General features: G+C 40.3%; 1 protein-coding gene across 1 annotated transcript; it reads right to left on the minus strand.

Moving 5' to 3' along the window:
• Nucleotides 1-1,133: 1,133 nt before the first annotated feature.
• Nucleotides 1,134-17,924, minus strand: evpla (envoplakin a). The gene is made up of 22 exons (XM_086296260.1): nt 17,735-17,924; nt 11,570-11,669; nt 11,325-11,479; nt 11,015-11,138; nt 10,275-10,406; nt 10,100-10,141; nt 9,636-9,797; nt 9,372-9,479; nt 9,185-9,280; nt 8,954-9,064; nt 8,164-8,310; nt 7,895-8,049; nt 7,703-7,800; nt 7,415-7,587; nt 6,988-7,163; nt 6,679-6,817; nt 6,397-6,590; nt 5,906-6,056; nt 5,622-5,705; nt 5,200-5,307; nt 5,023-5,115; nt 1,134-4,903 (listed from the first exon to the last, which is right to left on the minus strand). The coding sequence occupies exons 1-22, from the start codon at nt 17,803-17,805 to the stop codon at nt 1,514-1,516; spliced, it is 6,009 nt and encodes a 2,002-aa protein (XP_086152386.1). The 5' UTR covers nt 17,806-17,924; the 3' UTR covers nt 1,134-1,513.
• Nucleotides 17,925-19,019: the final 1,095 nt, after the last annotated feature.

Below are 19,019 nucleotides of genomic sequence, written 5' to 3' on the forward strand. Positions count from 1 at the left end.
ATTTAATATTTGATGATTTAATTTATTAAGGAAAAAAACTATCCAAACCTACGTGGCCCTATGTCAAAAACTAATCCCCCCACTTTTTAAGTCATGAATTAACCGTGATTGAAAACTTTTTGTTGGAAAGCTGGGTTCTAGTTCACTAACCATACCCAAGCCTGATCACTGTCAGGCAAGTAGAATAAAAAAACCCACTTAAATAGAACCTGTTTGATAAAGTGAAGCGGCCTAAAAGAACTCACAAAGCAACACATCATGCCACTGTCTAAAGAAATGGCTGAGAAACAAAGTTACTGACATCTATCAACCTGGAAATGGTTACAAAGATATATCTAAGGCAGTGTTTCCAGTGAACAACCCTGTGAGCCTTTATTCACAAATGGAGGAAACAGTGGTGATCCTTCCCAGGAGTGGCCAGCCAACCAAAATTACTCCAAGAACACATCATCGACTCATCCATGATTTCACAAAAGAACCCAGAACAACAGTTAAGGTCCGTGTTATTGATTCAACAACGGGAAAAATACAGGACAAAGATGGGAGAGTTCCAAGATGAAAACCACCGCTGAACAAAAATAACAGAGTCATTGCATATTTACCAAAAAAACATCTTACTGATACCCAAGACTTTGGGGGAAGTATTCTGTGGATTGATGAGATAAAAGATAAACTTGGTGGAAGGGTTGTGTCCTGTTGCATCTAGTTGTTTCATAAAAAGAACATCAACCCGACAGTCAAACATGGTGGTGGTAGTGTGATGGTCTGGGGCTCCCCTGCTGTTTCAGGACATGGACGATCAGTTCATTCACTGAAGCCCAAGCTCACTTGGACAACGACTAAGAGCACATCAGCAAGTCTACCTCTGAATATCTCAATAAGCAAATAAAAAAGAAGGTTTTGGACTGCCCAAGTCAAAGTCTTGTATTTAATCTTGTTGAGATACTTTGGCATGACCTCTATTACACGATTATATTATATTTTTCTAATATTAAAAGATGTTTGATGATCTGAAACATTTAAGTTTGACATATATAAAAAAAACTAAGAAATCAAGATGAAGTAAATACTTTTTCATAGCATTTTTCTTTACTTTAGAGACTGCACAGCATTGAAAATGAGAGTCCATACACTTTAACCATTATAATTTATTTTATTGATATTTGTTTCTTTATAAGGTATCAAACAAGATAAAATTCAATGAACAGTTTTGAAGAAAACCCAGGAGTAATACAGAATCAATTAATCTTGGCAAATACCATTGCACCATGTCCCAGTATCCCTAATAACACATTAATATTAAAGATAAACTTCATTTATACTGTTTTTAAATTAAACCAAAAAAGAAAAATCTGCCCACATCAAACATTTTTAGTAAACAAAAAAACTCAGCAGCAGTTATTTTGGCTAGAGAGAAAGCTTTGCAGTAGAAGACTTTTCCTGAGTCAAAATGTCCATTATAAGTAATGTATGGATTTCATATAGAAAAGATGTCTCCAAAAAGTAAACATATCTAAAATCTTGCATATCTAGTCGAATTGTACACTGGACTATAACCAGACCCTTTGGAAGAGGCAGGCAGCATTGGTAAGCCTGTATTTGGGTCTTTCCTGCAGCGATTCAGAGCTTGCTTGTAGTTGATTTTCTCCTTTGTGATTGGGTCTATAATATCTTTGATGTAGGCGGACTCAGTTTCCAGGTCTCTCATTATTGTGTTGTCAATCATTCTGGACCCAACGGCATCCAAGATGCTAACTCTGTGACCGGTATCTGGATCGACCAGCCCTCCGGTCAGGTGCTGAGCCTCCATGAAGCGAATGGCAGTGTCCTTCGGCATCCAGCCTTTCTGAACAGCCTTTCCCACAGACAAACGCTCTTTGGTCACAGGGTCTTCAACTCCAGTGAAAGCCTTCTGTGCATTGAGCAGCCTCTGGATTTGACTATCCTCGATGAGGGCTCTGCTTGCTGCCTTGTGAACCGTGTATCTCCCTTTATTGCTGATGTCAATGATTCCTCCTGTTGATGCCTGAGCCTCCAGAAGTCTTTGGGCAGTTGTGGAATCAATTAGCTTACTCACGGTGGCATTGCGTATTGTGTAGCAGGTGTCAGTGTCTGTATCTATTATTCCAGCAACTGGGTAGGTTTCTTTGGCAGCAGATAGGTTAATAGGTGCTGAATTGAGTGATGTAGTGGATTTTGGGGTGATTGAATTGAACTGGGACTGCTTCTTGTTGTCACCAGCGACGAGCAAGGCAAATTCTGAGATGGGAATTTTTCCTTGTTTGTACTGTTGCAGATCATATTCTGTCAATCTTCCGTCCTTCAGCGCATCTTTGATGGAGTACTGCTTTCCACTCTTGCGATCCTGGAGTAAAGATATCTCCCCATCAGGTCCCAATGAAGTGATCTCCTCCCAGTCACACTCAAGCTCTTGCAAGTGAATGTACTGCGGACGATCAATCAAGCCCTGAAGGTAGGCATCATAAGGAGACATGTCTTTGCCGGTAACTGGGTCCAAAATTGTGATCTTTGTAGAGACATTGGTCTCTTTGGTTCTTGTTTCTGCACTCTCCTCTCTCTGTAGGTTCTGTATAAGCTCACGGATGATGCTATCTCGCTGATGGATCTTGTCTTTTTCGTCCAAGATATCCCTCTCCAAACGCATGACATCAGACTCCATCTTAATGCTTCTCTGTCTGCTCATCTGTGTTCTTTCACTCATCAGTCGGCTCTGCTGCTGGAAGGACAGGCTGATATCGTGCCTCTTGCCATCAAGGGATCTAAGTTCACGAGTGAGGTCTTCCTTCTCTCTCTGTAAGGCATCTCGGTTCATAATCAGGGTTGTCTCCTCTCTTGAAGTAGCAGATTTGCTGTTCATTAGGAAATGGATTTTGTCATTGAAACGTCTAAGTTCATCCTCGAGGTCTTGTCTGGCAAATTTACTTTGAGACACCTGTTCTCTCAGGCGATCCCTCTCAGCCTCAACTGCCTGGTCTTTTTCAACACGGACAACCTCTTTGTAGACTGTCCTCTCACTGGACTTCTCTTTCTGCAAGATTTCAAGCTTTATGTTGATGTTACGGATTTCTCTCTGCAGTCTCAGAATATCACTGGTTTCCTTGTCCATGTCTGACCGCAGACTGCTTGTCAGCCTCTCCAGTTTCGGGTCTCTCTCCACCTTGAGCACCTCCTCGACAACTATGTTTTCCTCAACAGGTGGTGGGGCATTTTCCAGCTGTGAGATACGCAGTTTAATCTCTCTGACTTCAGACTCAGCTTGAATCCTCTTTTGGCGTTCAACACTCTCTCTGAGGATCCTCTCTTTCTCTTCCACCTTTGTTCTTAACTGTTGTAGCTCCAGTTCAAACTGACGCCGGTTCGTTACTTCTTCATCCAGGTTCCTGCTAAGCCTTTCATGCTCGACCATTTGCCTTGGGTCTTTCTGCAAACGAACAACCTCTTGGAGAACCACCTTCTCTTCTGGTTTCTGTCTCTCCAACTGGATGTATTTATTTTTCAGGTCAAACACCATCTCTTCAATGGTGCGCCGAATCTGTGTCTCTTCCCGCAGATTATTTCTCAAGCGGTCAAACTCTTTCTCTTGGAGTGGATCGGGCTCATACTTAATAACTTCTCTGGTGACAAGTTGGGTCTCTACCTTTGACTTTTCAGCCTTCCACTCATCTCTCTCTTGCCGGAGCATTCTCAGCTGGTCTTGGAGGGAGTCGTAATTGCTGTGTAAATTATGCACCTGGTCATTTAGCCTCTGAATTTCTCTCTCATTTTCGGGGCTTCTTTCCTCTTTAACCACCTCTTGGAAAACTTCTTTTGTTTCAATTCTTGGCTTCTCTGACTGAATGATGTTGAGTTCAGTTGTCACCTTGGTGAGCCCTCTTTCAAAGTCAGAGCGCTGCTTGCTGCAGTCTTGTATCTCTTTGCGGAGCCGCATTATCTCCACCTCTGTGTTTGGGTCTATCCTGTAGATCTCGTTAACAATTTCCTTCACCTCAACTCTGGGTTTCCATTCGTAAACTTCTCTGTAACGGTTGTGGAGCACCGTCAATTCATTGACCAGAGAGTTGTTTTCAATTCTCTCTTCCTCCAGGCTTGTTCGAATATTCTGGGATTCGTTGATTAGGTCTTGGTCTTGTTCAATCTTTTTGACTTCTTTAGTGATTATCTTAGGCGCAATGTTAGGAATCAGCCTCTCTAGTGCATTTATCTGACTCCTTGTTTGGAAGATGTCATCATTGAGGAGCTTGGTCCTTTTGCTCTCGTCAGAAATTTCTGTCTCAAATGTTCGCACTGCTCTCAGCATCTCTGGGTCTTTCTCCACTTTAACCACTTCCTTCTTAACCACCCTCTCTTTGATTGTTGGCCTCTTCTGCTGGAGAATTGTTACTTCTGTCTTCATCTGAATATGCTCCCCATCCCTCATCCGAATTTCTTCTCTCATCTTCGTTATTTGATCTCTCAGCTTAGCAGCCTCTGTATCCAGCTGGGGATCTTTCTCAAACTCTGTCACCTCTCTAGTCACCAGTTTTGGTGGAGCGCTCTTTACGGTTTCTGCCAGGGTGGTGACTTTTTTGTTTGTAACCTCAACCTCAGTTTGTATGGTGGTGCGCTTCATGATTTCCTCATGTAGCGTCTGCTGCAGAGCCCTCAGATCACTTTCCACTTTTGGGTCACGGTAGTACTTTAGTACTTCTTTCTCCTCGACACGTTCAACTCCACGGCGACTCTTCAAAGACAAAAACCTGTCTTTGAATGTTCTCAGGTTTGTCTCAGCATGAGTCCTCCTCTCCTTCTCCTCCTCCAGCTCTTTTACCAGACCATCTAACTCAAAAGCACTCCTTTCAGACCGCACTTGCTGCTGTGCCACTGCTTGAACTGTCTCTTCATTCTGCAGCAGGAAAAGCAAATTTATTCAAAGTAATATTATTTGCAATGTAGCTTTAGTTTTATGGAAAGCATAATCTAAATGCATACAAAAGATAATAAATTCATTCACTGTTTTCTTACTCGTGATATGAGATTCTTAGCCAGGCCCATCTGTTTTTGGCGCTGGGTGTTTTCAGCTTTTGTTTCAGCGTAGCGGTTCACCAGACTCTTTTCCTGTAATAAGCAAACCTCATGTCACCTCGATCTATAAATAAATGTGAGAAGTGTGTATCATGTTGAAAAACACACAGACATTACCTCTTTCTGAATAGCCTCAGACAGTGTGGGCATACGTGGTTTCTTCGGAACGGTGGCGCCGGCGTCCTCAAGCGTACTGTTGTACGTGTCAACGTTGGTCTCGTACTCCTGCAGAGACGTGAAGATTTAAAATCTTTGAATTGTTTCATGTCATTTGTTGCCTATTTCAAAATCTTTAAGTACGAGCCATGTCTGCTAATGTTAAAATTAAAATGTATTAATTTACTTTCTGTGTTGCCTAAAATGCATTTATGCATTCTATGCTTTTTTAACTTTCAACACATTTGTCTTTACACTGGATGCCCTTCCTGAGGGAAGTCCCATTAGCCCCAGGATTAGCATTTCCTCCCAGGGTTGTACCGCTACACCATGGTTCCATAAATTATTGTATTATATTATTTATTATAAGTTAGGAGTCTTACATTGAGGAGTTCCTGCAGGTCTTGAGAGAGGCTTGTCACCTTTTCCATGTCAGCTTCCTTCCGCGTCAGGTCGTCCATCACCCTCTGCAATGAGTAGGTATAGAAATATTAATCACCTAAAGTTACTGTCCTGTCATAATCATAGTGAATTTCTACAGGTTCATATTGAGAATAATGTTTATACATCCATAAATCAAAAAGACATTATGTGTGGAGTGGGTAGCCAGGTTGTTATTTTATTCTTATGTGATACTTAAAGGTAAATAATCAGAAGACAGTCTCACCTCTTGAGAGCTCTTCTTAGCAGCAATCTGAGACAGATCGTCATTGGGGCTTATCTTGTTTGTTGGCAGGTTGTCCAAGAATGAGTTCAGGGATTTACATGTGCTCTGGAACTCCTGGTTCTTTCCTGCAGTTTCGAGTAAGGTGCTTTCTCTGAGAGGAATATGAGAGGTATTAGGCACATTATGAGGTATTGGTGTATTAGGTACATTATGACAACAGAAACGCCTTATGTAATGAAACCTGTTTTACCTTTTAGTAGTGTAGTAGCACATTTTTATAGGTTATATATAGATGTATATAGATTTATAGATGAAGTACAGATGAACCCCATTGCAGGTTGCAAATACCCGATCTAATCGTAAAGGTACTTCTCACTTCCTTGTTGCTTGATTTAAGTGATTTAAAAGGCTGATGAGGGAAAACCACTGTAGTCTGTCTTTCTAATAAAGCTGAAGGGACTGAGATGATGTGTTCACAGTCTGACTCTCACCTCTCCTTCAGCTGGTTGGCAACATTGGTATAACGTGCTTGTAGCTGCTTGACCTCTGTTTTCTGGCGCTGGATGTCCGGGCAGTACTCCTGGTAGTCCTGCTGCAGAGAGCTGCACAGCTGCTCTGTGGTCTCCAGATCCTTGCTGAGCTTCTTCATGTCATTCTGAGCAGCTGCCACAGACTTTTGCTGGCTCTAAACACCACAAAGGAGATGTTCAATTCAAAGTGAACATTAGAGATATGCAAGAGAATTCAAATTTGTATGGTCAAGACTTCCTTACTTGAATTTCCTCAGCACGGGTTTCAATTGCTTTTGGGCCATTAGGGATCGGACCATCTTCACTCAGCCTTTTCTCAAAGCCGGAGACGAGACCATCCACCTTCTTGATCTGTTTCTCCAGGTTAAGTGAGGCATTTGCTCTGCAGAAAAGAAGATAAATAAACTACTAAATATACTAAGGTTATCTGTTATCTAGATCATCTACTCAAGTAACACAACTTAACAAAGATGGATAGAAGAATGAAAAACTGATTTAAGTTTTTAAAAATGTTGTTCCAAAATCAAACCCCGCCATAAAACAAGCTCTTACTTCTTATTGTAAAGGTCAGCAAGTGCAGCAAGGTTGTCAGACTTGTTGCTGGCAGCACTGAGTTTGAGCGGCAGTCCCGAAGAGGTCCCGTTGGGATCTTTAGCCAGCAGGGGCTGCATGCCAGCCTGTGCAGCCTGTTGCTGCTGCTGTAGAGCCTGTAGTGTCTGAGCAGTTTGCTGTAAAGAGCATCCATACAACCCTCCATTAAACATCAGATATAAGTATAATTCACAGCATAATCATGTCATGCTGACAGTCTGCAGGAGTGAAGAATCCCTTTATGCTGTATAGGGTATGAATGCATACACACACATACGAGGATAATAACAGCAAAATAATGGCTTTTATATGGTTTGTTTTAGTTTCTTGGTGTCACATGGTGAATGATATTTAGCTGGTGCTGATGTTAGTTTGTGTTTTTTCTCACCTCCTGCTCCTTCATCCTTTTGGCCAGATCACCAGCGGGATCACTGCGGCTCAGCGGGGCTCGCAGACGGCTCAGCATGCTCTCCTCAGCTTTGGCCAGGTCATTGTCCAGCTTGTCCAGCTGCTGAGAGAGGGCTGCTACTTTGGGGTCCATGGGGGCAGAAGACACTGGGGCTGAAGGAGGAAAAGGAGAGCTTTTTAAATGGTTGATCTCACTTTAGTTGTGGTTTAAAGATGCAGTGATTGCATATAATGAGGACACTTATGCATTTAATTAATTGACAACAACCTAACTGCTGGGCCCTGGAGATTTCTGATTTGTTATTCTTCAGGGAGTCGGCCAGAGCGGCTCTTCTCTTCTTGATGTCTGCAAGCTCCTGGCCCAAACTAATGAACAAAAAGAAAGGGGCGGAGTCAAAGAAAGGGCAGACGTCAGATGTGCCATTTGAGCTGTTTAATAATAAAGCTTGTCAGCACTTACAGGTCCACTTTATCAATGGCCTCTGAGTCAGGTGGTGGGATCTGGAAGCAAACTCCTGGGAATTTTTTAGTTTTTCCATCAGTGGAAATGACATTCCAGTTCGCAACGTCTGAGTTTGATTTTAAGGTGAACTTGTCTCCTCTTTGCAGAGAATCCTAAAAAAATAACGATTGATTCAGTCAGACAAGTCACTTTTCAAAGTTGTTGTTGTTTTTTACTGCAGCCGCATGCAGTTAGAGTTTTACATTTAGACAAAAATTGTTCCCCACCGTGCCTGTTTCCCAGTCGCACAGGGACTCCACAGTGATGGCTCTGCTGGGGGTCATACGTCGCAGTTTCAGTGGAGCGATGGTGGTGCTGCGTTTCCTCAGGTCAGCCAGCAGCTGTTCACATTTCTGCACATCTTTCTCCTCCGCCTGGTAGGAAAAACACGCAAAGATTAAAAAAAGATTCCAAACATATCTTTTCACATAATTTTTCTGCTGGGTTTAACAAACTTAGTGTAATATCCCACAAAATGAACCTCTGTTTCTTCCTGATTTCAGTACTGTGGCAATGAAAGACTGCTCTATAACACATCTCAATCAGTGGGTGGTGGCAAACCAGGTGTGTGAGCACCTTTAACTCATTTTATGTATTTGTTTTTGTTAGTTCTGGTGTATATTGGCAGGACTGTAAAGTTTCATGTGACCTGCCCAGCAAATTAACAGTTTTCCTTCAGTCTGCTGTGTTTACACCTTATATTTTCTCATATATATGTCCATTTACATATGAATAAATAAATAAACTTTGAGAATTATTCAATAAATATAACTCAAAGACTTTATAATTTCCCTTTTTAGGCTTCCACTGAACAGAATCAACTTTTGGAGACTTTCCCTGTTTTACTTTTGAACTTTGGAGTCTCCTTGTCTCCAGCTTTGCCTGCCCCAGTGCCTCATTTTCTATCCAAATCTCCTTCTCATTCACTTTTTTAAAATCCTCACTGCTAGCTTGAAAGAGGGGTGCAAGCTGAATTTCTTATGTGTGCTGAGTTGCAGTACTGGTGGCTGGACGTACCTCAAGCTGCAGCAGTTTCTCAGTTTTGCTCTTCTTGCTGAGAGTCTTGGGGTCCAGGGTGCTGTTGAGCTTGGTCAGCGACTCTGACAGCTGCTCGCTGTCATATTGGTACTGAAAAACGGAACAAAGCACACTTTTTGTTTTGTTTTGAGTTTATGCATAAAATCTGCAAATGGTGATGACAGAACAGGTTGCAAACTGAGCACTGCATTGCGATGAACTCTGTCTCACCCTTTTGAAACCCTCCACGCTGTCCAGGTGCGTCTCTTGACAGATGCAGAGATTGAGGAATTTCTGCCACTCATTTCGTACATCATCTCTTTGAGCCTGGAAATATAATGAAGGGAGTTGACATACCTTTAAACAGCATTCAGGATGAAAGAGTGAAGCTGATGTTGTTAACGGGCTTTTCAAGTACCTGTATTGTGTCGCTTGCGGGGTGCTTCATCTCAACAAGTCTCTCGCCTTCGTCCTGGAGTTTGTTCACCTCGGCCTCGTGGGACAGCAGACTGTTGTTCTTGAAATTCTAAATGAGATCAAATCAAAATTGATGTATTTATGTGTGGATTCATCCAGGTACAGAACCAAAACAACTTCTGTCACACTGGACAGGCCACACCTCGTGATTGGTGAGCCTTTCAATTCTATTTTTCATCTGACTTAAAAACGCATTAATCCTAACCTCATACTGCCTCCGAACGTCAGGAGGGTCCAACATGTGGTCACTCCAGTCTTGCTTTTTGATCTTATTCTGCTCTTCTGCCAGGAAGTTCAGCTCCTTGTTGCAGCTCTGCATGTACTCGTACAGGCTATTAAGGTAGTGACGGCGCCACTTGGAGTTGTCCTTAGGAGAAATAAATTTAAATGGAAAGACAAATGAGTACCCCTAAAATAATTTATTTATTCATTTATTCATGTATTAATTATTATTTCTTTCTTTCTTTCTTTTGATTTTTTAAATTTCTTTAAATTTTTTTACTTTTTTGGGGGAAATTTTAAGCAGAAATTTACATTTTTCATTTTTTCTCCAACAAAGAAAAAAACAAAAATTGGAAAAATTCCCTCACAGCTTTTTACACTGCCAAAACCAAAAGTGAAATAAGACTTGTGTTTATCTTTGAACATTAAGTGACTGAAGCAACTCACCAATAAGTTGTTGTACTGTTTTTTCAGAGCGTCGTATTTCTCCTTAAAAAACAAGACAGCGAATGTGAGCGGCTGTTTGAAATGCTTTTTGCTTAATAAAGGACACAAGCTGCAATCAGTTTTAAGTAGAACACATCATGCAAGCATGTGTTCTTGTGTAATCATGCATGCAGACCTTGCTGCCAGCAGAAGCGAGGCAGAGCTGCGTGTTGTAGGCGTCAATCTCTTTGTGTACGATGTTGTGAGCAGCAATCTGCTTCTCCAGATCAGCCATACTAGGGCCAAACTGCTCCACATCCACCAGTTTCTGAAAGCACAGACACCAGAAGAAAGCAGTTCATGGAAATGTAGTGATGAGATATCAAAGGACAGGTCTGACAGGGTGAGGCCGGTAAAACAAAGAAACAAGTGCATTTAGATTACATTAGGATTAAAGGATACAGTTAATGTTATTTATTATTAAGCAATCCTGTGAAAGGGTGACTGCCATTTTCCCCACCCTGTAGTTCCTAATGGAGACTTAAATCTTTTTAAAAGACTGCAAATATTTAGTTTGATTTTTTTCAAAACACTTGATGTCGAGGGGGTTTGCAAAGTGGCTTGCAGGGAGAACAGCAAGGGTGGCCAGGTTAGTGCTAGCTAAAAAGGGAACTATAGATAGAATTACATAGAAATTACAGATTGCTGACATCATGTCAAAGGAGTCTGATTTCTCTACGATGCTCAAATAAGCAACAGTGCGACTCAAAGTTTGAACAGTTTTTGTTACAGAGCGTCTGACTACAGAGGAAAATACTTGTTGGTGGCAGCAGTTTTAAAACAGTTTTTTGTCCTTTTTGTTGACAATAAGAGCATTAATATTTAATAGAGTATGAAAGACTGACGTGGATGTTCAGACAGTGTAACAGTACTTACTTGCTTCTCACTTAAAACAGGCCACCAGTCAATTAAGGGCATCCGCGACACATCATCAATCTGCTCGTAGATGTCTCTGTAGACGGTACAGTCCTTCAGCCAGCGCTCATGAAGATGAAGGACACTGGAGTCATCAAAGGGCAGAAAAGACACAAAGAAACAAACAACTGTGGTTAATGTGGAGCTCCAATGAGTTCAAAGTTAATGATATTAAACAGCTAAAATGTTTTAAAATCCTCAGTATGTTCTCAGAGGAGGGACCAGGTATACTGCAAATCTTCTGTGTTGTATTTATTCTGCATGAACTCACTCGCTCTCTATGTCTGTGGCTTGTGGATGTTTTAGGTTCTTGGCTTTGTCAACATCTATGAAGAGCTTCTTCAGCAGGCCCTCAGCTTCACCCAGCTCATCTGAGATCTCCCTCTGATGCTGGTACGGCAGCTCTTTCTTGTCATTTTCAAAATCCTGTCAAAGGCAGACAACAGATAAGGTGACGTTTTTACAAAGCAATGAGGGTAATCGTTCATAAAATTAGAGGTTTTGTTTTGTTCTTACCACAGCAAGCAGCTCCTCAGCCCTGAGGACGTTTTTCTCCACCAAGTCTGCATCTTTTTGCATCTGGGTGATCAGCAAGGCCAAGTCGGTGGCCTGTGACCTGCAGCAGACAACAAAGGTCAGAGGTTGAACAGCAGCACACATCATTTCAGGGATGATACAGAATTGGTAAGTATACGAGTACTCCCACGCAGAAGTTTTGAATAATTAACAGCTTGATTACAGTCAAACCTTATGGTGTGCATTTTTATGAGCACTCTCACTACCAACAAAGACTTATTTATATTTGTGGACAAACTTCACATCCCCAGGTCATCCTTTATATAAAAAAAATCTGCACAGTGAGGGTGTTTTTATTTTTATTTTTTCCATTCAGTGTTTTTTATTTTGCACAAACTGCACAGTTTCCAGATCTTTTAGGATGGAGTAGGATTTTTCCACCCTTCGCACCACACCCAAAACGTTCTTTAAATTCTACCCATTCTTGAACTTTGACTGTCACTCCCTCTGTCAGTGTTTGTGTTGATTGTGTCGCTGCTCAGAGTAAAGCAAAGCAATGACTAAGATTGTCAAAATGAGGAGGAGGAAGACATTCCATTGAGAGATTAGCTACACCCATGAAGGTGAAGTCTTTGGGATTGGAGACAAATATTGTATTTGTTTTATTTAAGAGGCTTTGTATCTACTGCCTGAATAAATCATGGGGTAGAGCTCAGTTAAAAGTTAAATTAGATTAAATCAAAGTTTTTGCAAACTGCAAACTGGGTTTTGGAGATATGTTTGTGTATAATTGGTTCAGCAATGTGTGTGTGTGTTAAAAATAGACTTTTTAAAATCCAGGTTTTGCCTCATTAACTGAGATTTATGTATTTTACACAGCTGTATAAAACTGTATACCACCTCCACACACACACACACACACACACACACACACACACACACACACACACACACACACACACATTCTAAATATGGCAACTTTCAACATATTACACTTTTGCTTTTGTTAGTAATGAAATGTGCGATACATTGCACAGCAGTCTCTGAAGTTTAAAAAATGTTGCTAAAGTAGAGCTACAGTTCAAAAAATACAGATGAAAAAATCTTAGCAGCACAATTTTTTGGTGTATCTGTCAGTGTCAACATTAAGAAAAGAGATATGAAAAGCTGTCAGACTGGGCTGGACTGGGACAAAAAATCAGCCCAGGTATTTTGACTAGAGACCGGCCCACCAAGTATTATAGGAAAAACCATAAAGCCTTTGAATGAAAACAAACGCTGTTGTGACAGTGATGCACAGTCTTGTTGGTATATATGTATGATTTCTATGACGATGAGGGATGAGAGAAGAAGAGGAAGAATAAACACACAAATACACAGAATAACTCCAGCTTTGTGTCTTTTTTTCATTCTAGCTGAAGTATGGGACAAATCGCTTGCTTTTCACCTCAACATGGATGTATTGTAATTGGTCCAGCCCAGAGTCGATCACAACCATTGGACAATCCACCACCTTTCATTGTTTATACCGTTAACATAAAAACGAAAAATCACTATCTGCCCACCGGTAATAACCATGTTATTATAAAGAATAACATGGTTATATTAACCAGTGTAAGTAAGTTTACTTATGAAGCCCTTTTAACAGATAAGTAGTCACAAAGTGTTGCACATAAAATAGAATAAAATAGATTTAAATGTGAAAAACATAATAAAAACTAGCTCAAAGATCAAGACAAAGAATAAACGAAATCAAGAAAATTAAACGATTTTAAACTGCTTTTTTAAAAGAGAGTCAGCGCTTTTGAAAACTGCTTATAGAGGAAATGACCAGTGGGCCGAGGATTCAGTCTGAGAAAGGTCACACTGATGCTGCACAGCAAATCCAGCATGTCCAAATTAACACTGTCGGATTTGATTTCAACACTATTAAAGTGTCTATATGGGTCCACACCAGAGAGTGTTAATTTAACTCTTTTTGGAGAGTTGGTACGTTAACTCTGATTTAGTGTTAAACACCAAATCTGTCTGGAGTTGATAATTTAACACTTGGTGTTAAGAGTTTATATATTAACTCTCAAAGAGTATTTTAGTTTAACTACGTAAGAGTTATCTTCTAATTCATTCTAAAAAGCGGGAATTTTACTGTTCTGAACTTCTAGAAATTTCTTTTGGAAATAAACATTTACTAAAAAGATGCAATGGTTTTTGAAAAACATTTATTCTGAACTGTGCACCACAATTTCAAAACATTTTCTGAAAGATGTAACAGTGTACATGTTCTCACTTTCATTAGAATTTTGTTTATCAAAAGGTCTGACATGGTAAATGCAAATAACAGCATTCTCATCACTTATTTCTTCAATACAATATGCATGTCCTTCATTCATCCCTTTGTGGAACTTCAACGCACTTCTGCTCTCCCCCATATTCCATCTTCACAAGCATATCCTGTGTGGAGATTGAATAAAAATTAGTTGACACTAATTAATGGCACAAATAATCCAGTAAACAATTGCAGCACAGTAAAAAAAAAAAAAAAAAAAAAGGAATCCTCTTTGAGCCATTACTTGTGTAAAGTATTTTCCCAAAAGACAAGGACACAGGCAACAGGTAATACTGAACTAAATGTAAAACCTCAACCTTTTTCATTTTTACCTAAACCGTGTGCACAAAACTCTGGAGGGATCTATGCTAACGTAGAACCCAGTCAGGACGTCTGCTACTGCTGTTTGCTCGTGTTTTTTGTTTGTTTTTTATGGGCGATCGTTTTCAGGCTTCAAGTAGCACCATTATACCAACATTTCACATTCTAGACATTGTTTTAGGTGTATTTGACCAAAAGTTTGACTGAAAATTCACATGCAAGCTTTTTTTCAAGGCTGTGGTATTTGCCCGCAAACAATACCTTTCAGCTAGCTAAAACAGAATATTATGCTATCACCGAGCAACATGGCTAATGCCTTTCACACAGCTTTGTCTCAACTCCAAAGAGCCACAGAAGTAAAAGCTCATAATAATAATTGAAACAATCTTTGAAAAAATGACTTACCAAGCATGGCAAACAACTCAAATATGTAGAGCAAAATGTTCTGAAACGGCTTCACTTCAGCTTCGATTGGAGCCGTGCTGGGGGCGGAGTCTGTGAATTCACTCTGTTGGTGTCATAGCCCCTCTAGGAGTTCAGAGTTAAGAGGTCAAGATGTTTCCATTGTAACACCTCCAGATTTGACAGAGAAACGCTCATTTTTAACACTCGATTTTAACTACTATCATTTTACACCTCAGAGTTACATTAAAAGAATGTGACTCTGCTTAGAGTAAAATTAACTCTACTTTTGCAAGGAGACTATTAACACCAAAAAATTTAACACTTTTGAATTTGCTGTGTGAAATTACACTTATGTGCAAAACGAAATCAAAGAATCTGGTTCTGCAGCTGCTGTCACAACGACTGCCCTGTTCCTGCTCACTCAGCAGGAGGGACAGGTATGCATTCCCACCTTTGCAGTCAAAGAAAAACCTGTTTAGTTACCATTGTTTATAGAAACAGTAGGTGCAGTGGGCTGTGGAAGAGATTTATCCTCTTTGCTCTAAAAAAACAAATGATCAAATAAATACATGAAAAAAAAGAGTCTGTGATCATCAGACAGAGGAGCATGAGCCAAACATACCAAACACTCGCTATACTACGCATGGCGCCATTTTTCCAATAATTGCACTCAATTTGGATTTTTAAAGGTAAATTTTAAAAGTGGCTTTAATCTCTAGTTTGTCTTCTGTAATATACAGATCTTTATATTTTACTTTTTTACTTTCCTACATGTCGGATATTTAGTTCTGAGTTTGTCTTGATAAAGGTGAACTGTGTAGGGACTGAAATGAATAAAGGTCTGATTTCTGATCTCTTTTATTTAAAGCTGTCACCTTTGGTTTATTCACTTTATTCTTTTATTAATAGCAGATAAGAATTACTGGTCACACCCATACATTGATGTAGACACATACAGTATCTGCATCAAATGTGTGCTTTTTTTTTTTTTTTTTAATCAAGCAGCAGTGTGATATTCCTGTGCAGGAGTGGCTGTGCAGGGTTTTCCAGGAGTGTCTTGTAAGGTGATACTTTGAGTTTCTCATAAGGTGTTTTGGGGGAACTTTATGCTTTCCTCAGCATGAATCAAGTATTTGTGCGGGCTGCTTGTGTGGTCATGCTGAGCTTTTAGCCAATTTTTAAAAAAATGGTTAAAGAAATCGTTAAACTGCTCTTCTTCAACAGTTGGTGGTTTTTAGTAAATTATTAAATGAATGACTGCTACAGAAAACACTACTATGAGACCAGTTTAAACTGGATTATCTGCATAATTTAGAAGGGCTTGCCTGCATTTTTTAGATGATAGTAAGATCTCACATCTTCTGCACAAACACCCTCATTTCCCCCTCAAGCTAAACTCATATTGTAAAAAAAAGGTCTGATTTCATAGTAAAATTAGGTTCAAGAATTGTTATTTTACAACATGACCACTGGAGCAAAGAAATGGATGTTGAATGCCGAAATGAATCTGTGCTTTACAGTCAGCAGAGTCATTATTAAATCCCTGCGTAACCAGCGCTCTAATCTGTGATGTAACCAAAGGCACCAGCAGAACAAGATGAATGTCTGAGAGCCGCCCAGACTCAACACACACAAATACAAATTTTTCCATGACGTCTTTGGGCTTTTCGACTTCTTGGAGACTCAGCCTGACCCGAGCATTAGCTGCCACTTTTACCTTTATTTGTACCTTTATTTTAAAAACATTAAAAAACGTCCCAGTGCCATGTCTAATGCACAAATCCATACATCGCAGCTCTCCAGCTGTCCGTGTCATTTCCAACAAACACCCAGGAATCATCTTTGATTGCGATTCACAAATTTTTCTTAAACTAATAAATAAACAATTATCAGACAATAGAAATGACTGAATGAAATGAACAGCACTTCCTGTGCGTCACTCTGTAATGTACAGTTAAAAACCAACGCCCACATGAGAGGCAGAAACCAGCTGAGCAAAACGGACAACCCAGCCCTCATCACGCCTCAGCAGAGAGAAAATATGTCTGAAGCCGAGCCAAGGTGAAGGCACAAGCCGGACACCACCTGACGGTGAGATCACGTCAGCGGTCTTTTGTTACTCCCAGGAACAAAAAGGTGAAGTGGTCGGCTTTGCAGCTGAATGTGGGGCTCTTTCTATGAATAGAAACTGATCCTGAGGAAACCTGAAGAAAACCCATCCTCAATACTATCCATTACTTAAAAAGGTGATCATCCCACTTCGCCGCTTTGAATGCAGCGACTTAAATGGCGTTCTGATCTGTGATCCGGAGACTTTTGGCAGATTTGCCATGAGTTAGATTCAGTGGCTCTTCATGAGCCTTCTCTTTATATTTAGCACATGAAAATGACCTCACCCACATTATGCATCAAATGGAATTCATTTTTATTCGCAATCCTCTAAAGCAGGTTGCTGTCAGCTTTATGTAAATGTTTGAAACCTGTGCCACCTGACTGTCATATTTCCATATCTGATCTGAACAGCTGCCTAGCCTGATAGGACTCCCTACATCTTCAAGCAACAAAAGCTCTCCAATAATCATTTTGCACAGACAGAAAGTTTCTCTGTGAATGATTTTTTTTCTCCAGTACAATAAAATTACTAATACAAATGATCTGACACCTGTCAAGGGTCTAACACCAATAAATTAGGTTTAGGGTAAATTTCTGCCTGATAATCAGGATGACAACATCTTTCAATTTCACTTTTAGTCGTAATTCCCTCATTTCACTCGTCCTCTTGCAGGACACCGATGCACATCGTGTTTACAAAGTAAACTTGACCCCTGGCTTGTATTTAGCTTTCGCTTTTTCCAAAAGATTAACTCTCACATAACTCAGCACTTGAAAGCAGTGAAGGAATTCCCTAGGAAAACATGCATTAAAACCTCATTTAAACTTGTAATATAATAAACCACAAAACAGACGCACACAGAGAAAGAGGGCAGCAAGAACACACAGGAAACATGACACAGTTCTTGGCTTTAGAAGAACAGGAACAGGAGGAACATGACAGAGATACAGTGTCACCACACTCATACACGCATTCATAAAATCCACAGTGAATAACTCACTTGCTGATCTTCCCCGAGACCTTGAGTGTACCATTCTTAGTGTCCTTGGAGCTCTCCTTTTTCTTAAACATCTTGGCGGATGTCAAGCAGAGATCCTGAGTAAAAACTCTCACTCTCTCTCTGTCTCACTCCTTCTTCGTCTCTGACTCCCGCTCTCTCTGGTTCTTGTCAAACACACTGAAGTATACAAACACACACACACACTCATGTCACCACGGTGTTTAATGCCAGTGGCTCCTCCCAAACAGGTTAACAGGTGTGTCAACGCCCAAACATCCACCTTGCAGAGGACGACTGGACCGACCTGTTCTCTGCACTCTCCCTCTCTTCTTCCCTTCTTCAGGCCAGCCCTTCCTTTCATTGGGCCCCTGACACACTCTCCAAACTCGCACAGGTCTTTTAATTACCAACAAAGCAGGAATGCATAATTCAGAAAGCCAGAGGGAAACGCTCCATTCCTGCACTGTTCACTCGGCTCTGTGTGTCACACGCATTGTGAAGATTATATCCCTTGGGATAATTATAGAGCTGAAAAATGATCCAGTGCTACAAACCCAAAATGGTATTGAACTGCAAATCTGATTCCTTAAAGGGATAGGTGAGTTTTGTCACAAGGTTTCTCTCAAGGTTATTCGTATAAGAGGATACATAATATTAGGCAACTCGATTTCACGTTTACCCCAAAAAAGAAATAATAATTCTGGCCTTTCAAGACTTCAGTGAATAATACCAATAATATACCAGAATAATACCAGTCTGGTTTTAAAGGTAGCAGCACAGAAATTGGGCCTTACAGTCTTGTTTGCATAAACTGTAGATAAAAGATTGAAATGACCACTGCAACATCACCGTAAAGTCCTGCACACCTCAAAACCCTTAAAAATAGAGACCAAGATACTGAGCCGTTTGTAAGAGAAGCTGAACTGCCCTTTTAAAAGGTTTCTATATAAGTTGATTTCTTTTTTCCACCAGAGGAGTTGTCCACTGCTGGCCATTTGAAAAAGCACTGATGTATCCATATTTTACACATGTGATTCTTAATGATTGTTAATATTGGATCAAACAGCCCTAAAGTGTCTGATCTGGTCTGTCCTAGGTGATTACATAACTCACCCCCATTAGAGGTACGTTTTCTGAGCTGCTCTTGTCTTATTTAAAGTTTGTGTATCATATGGGGTCCCTCAGGGCTTAGTTTTGGATCCACTTCTGTTACATTTGTGGACTACATCATAAAGTCATACAGCAATTCATATTATAAATAAACTGAGGCTAAACAGTTATACTG

The sequence above is a fragment of the Aulonocara sp. 'chitande type north' Nkhata Bay genome, linkage group LG6 (genome assembly GCF_057382095.1).
Source record: "Aulonocara sp. 'chitande type north' Nkhata Bay isolate Kocher_YH1m ecotype deep benthic linkage group LG6, A_spYH_male_GT1.1, whole genome shotgun sequence".
In the NCBI taxonomy this organism is placed as follows: Eukaryota; Metazoa; Chordata; class Actinopteri; order Cichliformes; family Cichlidae; genus Aulonocara; species Aulonocara sp. 'chitande type north' Nkhata Bay.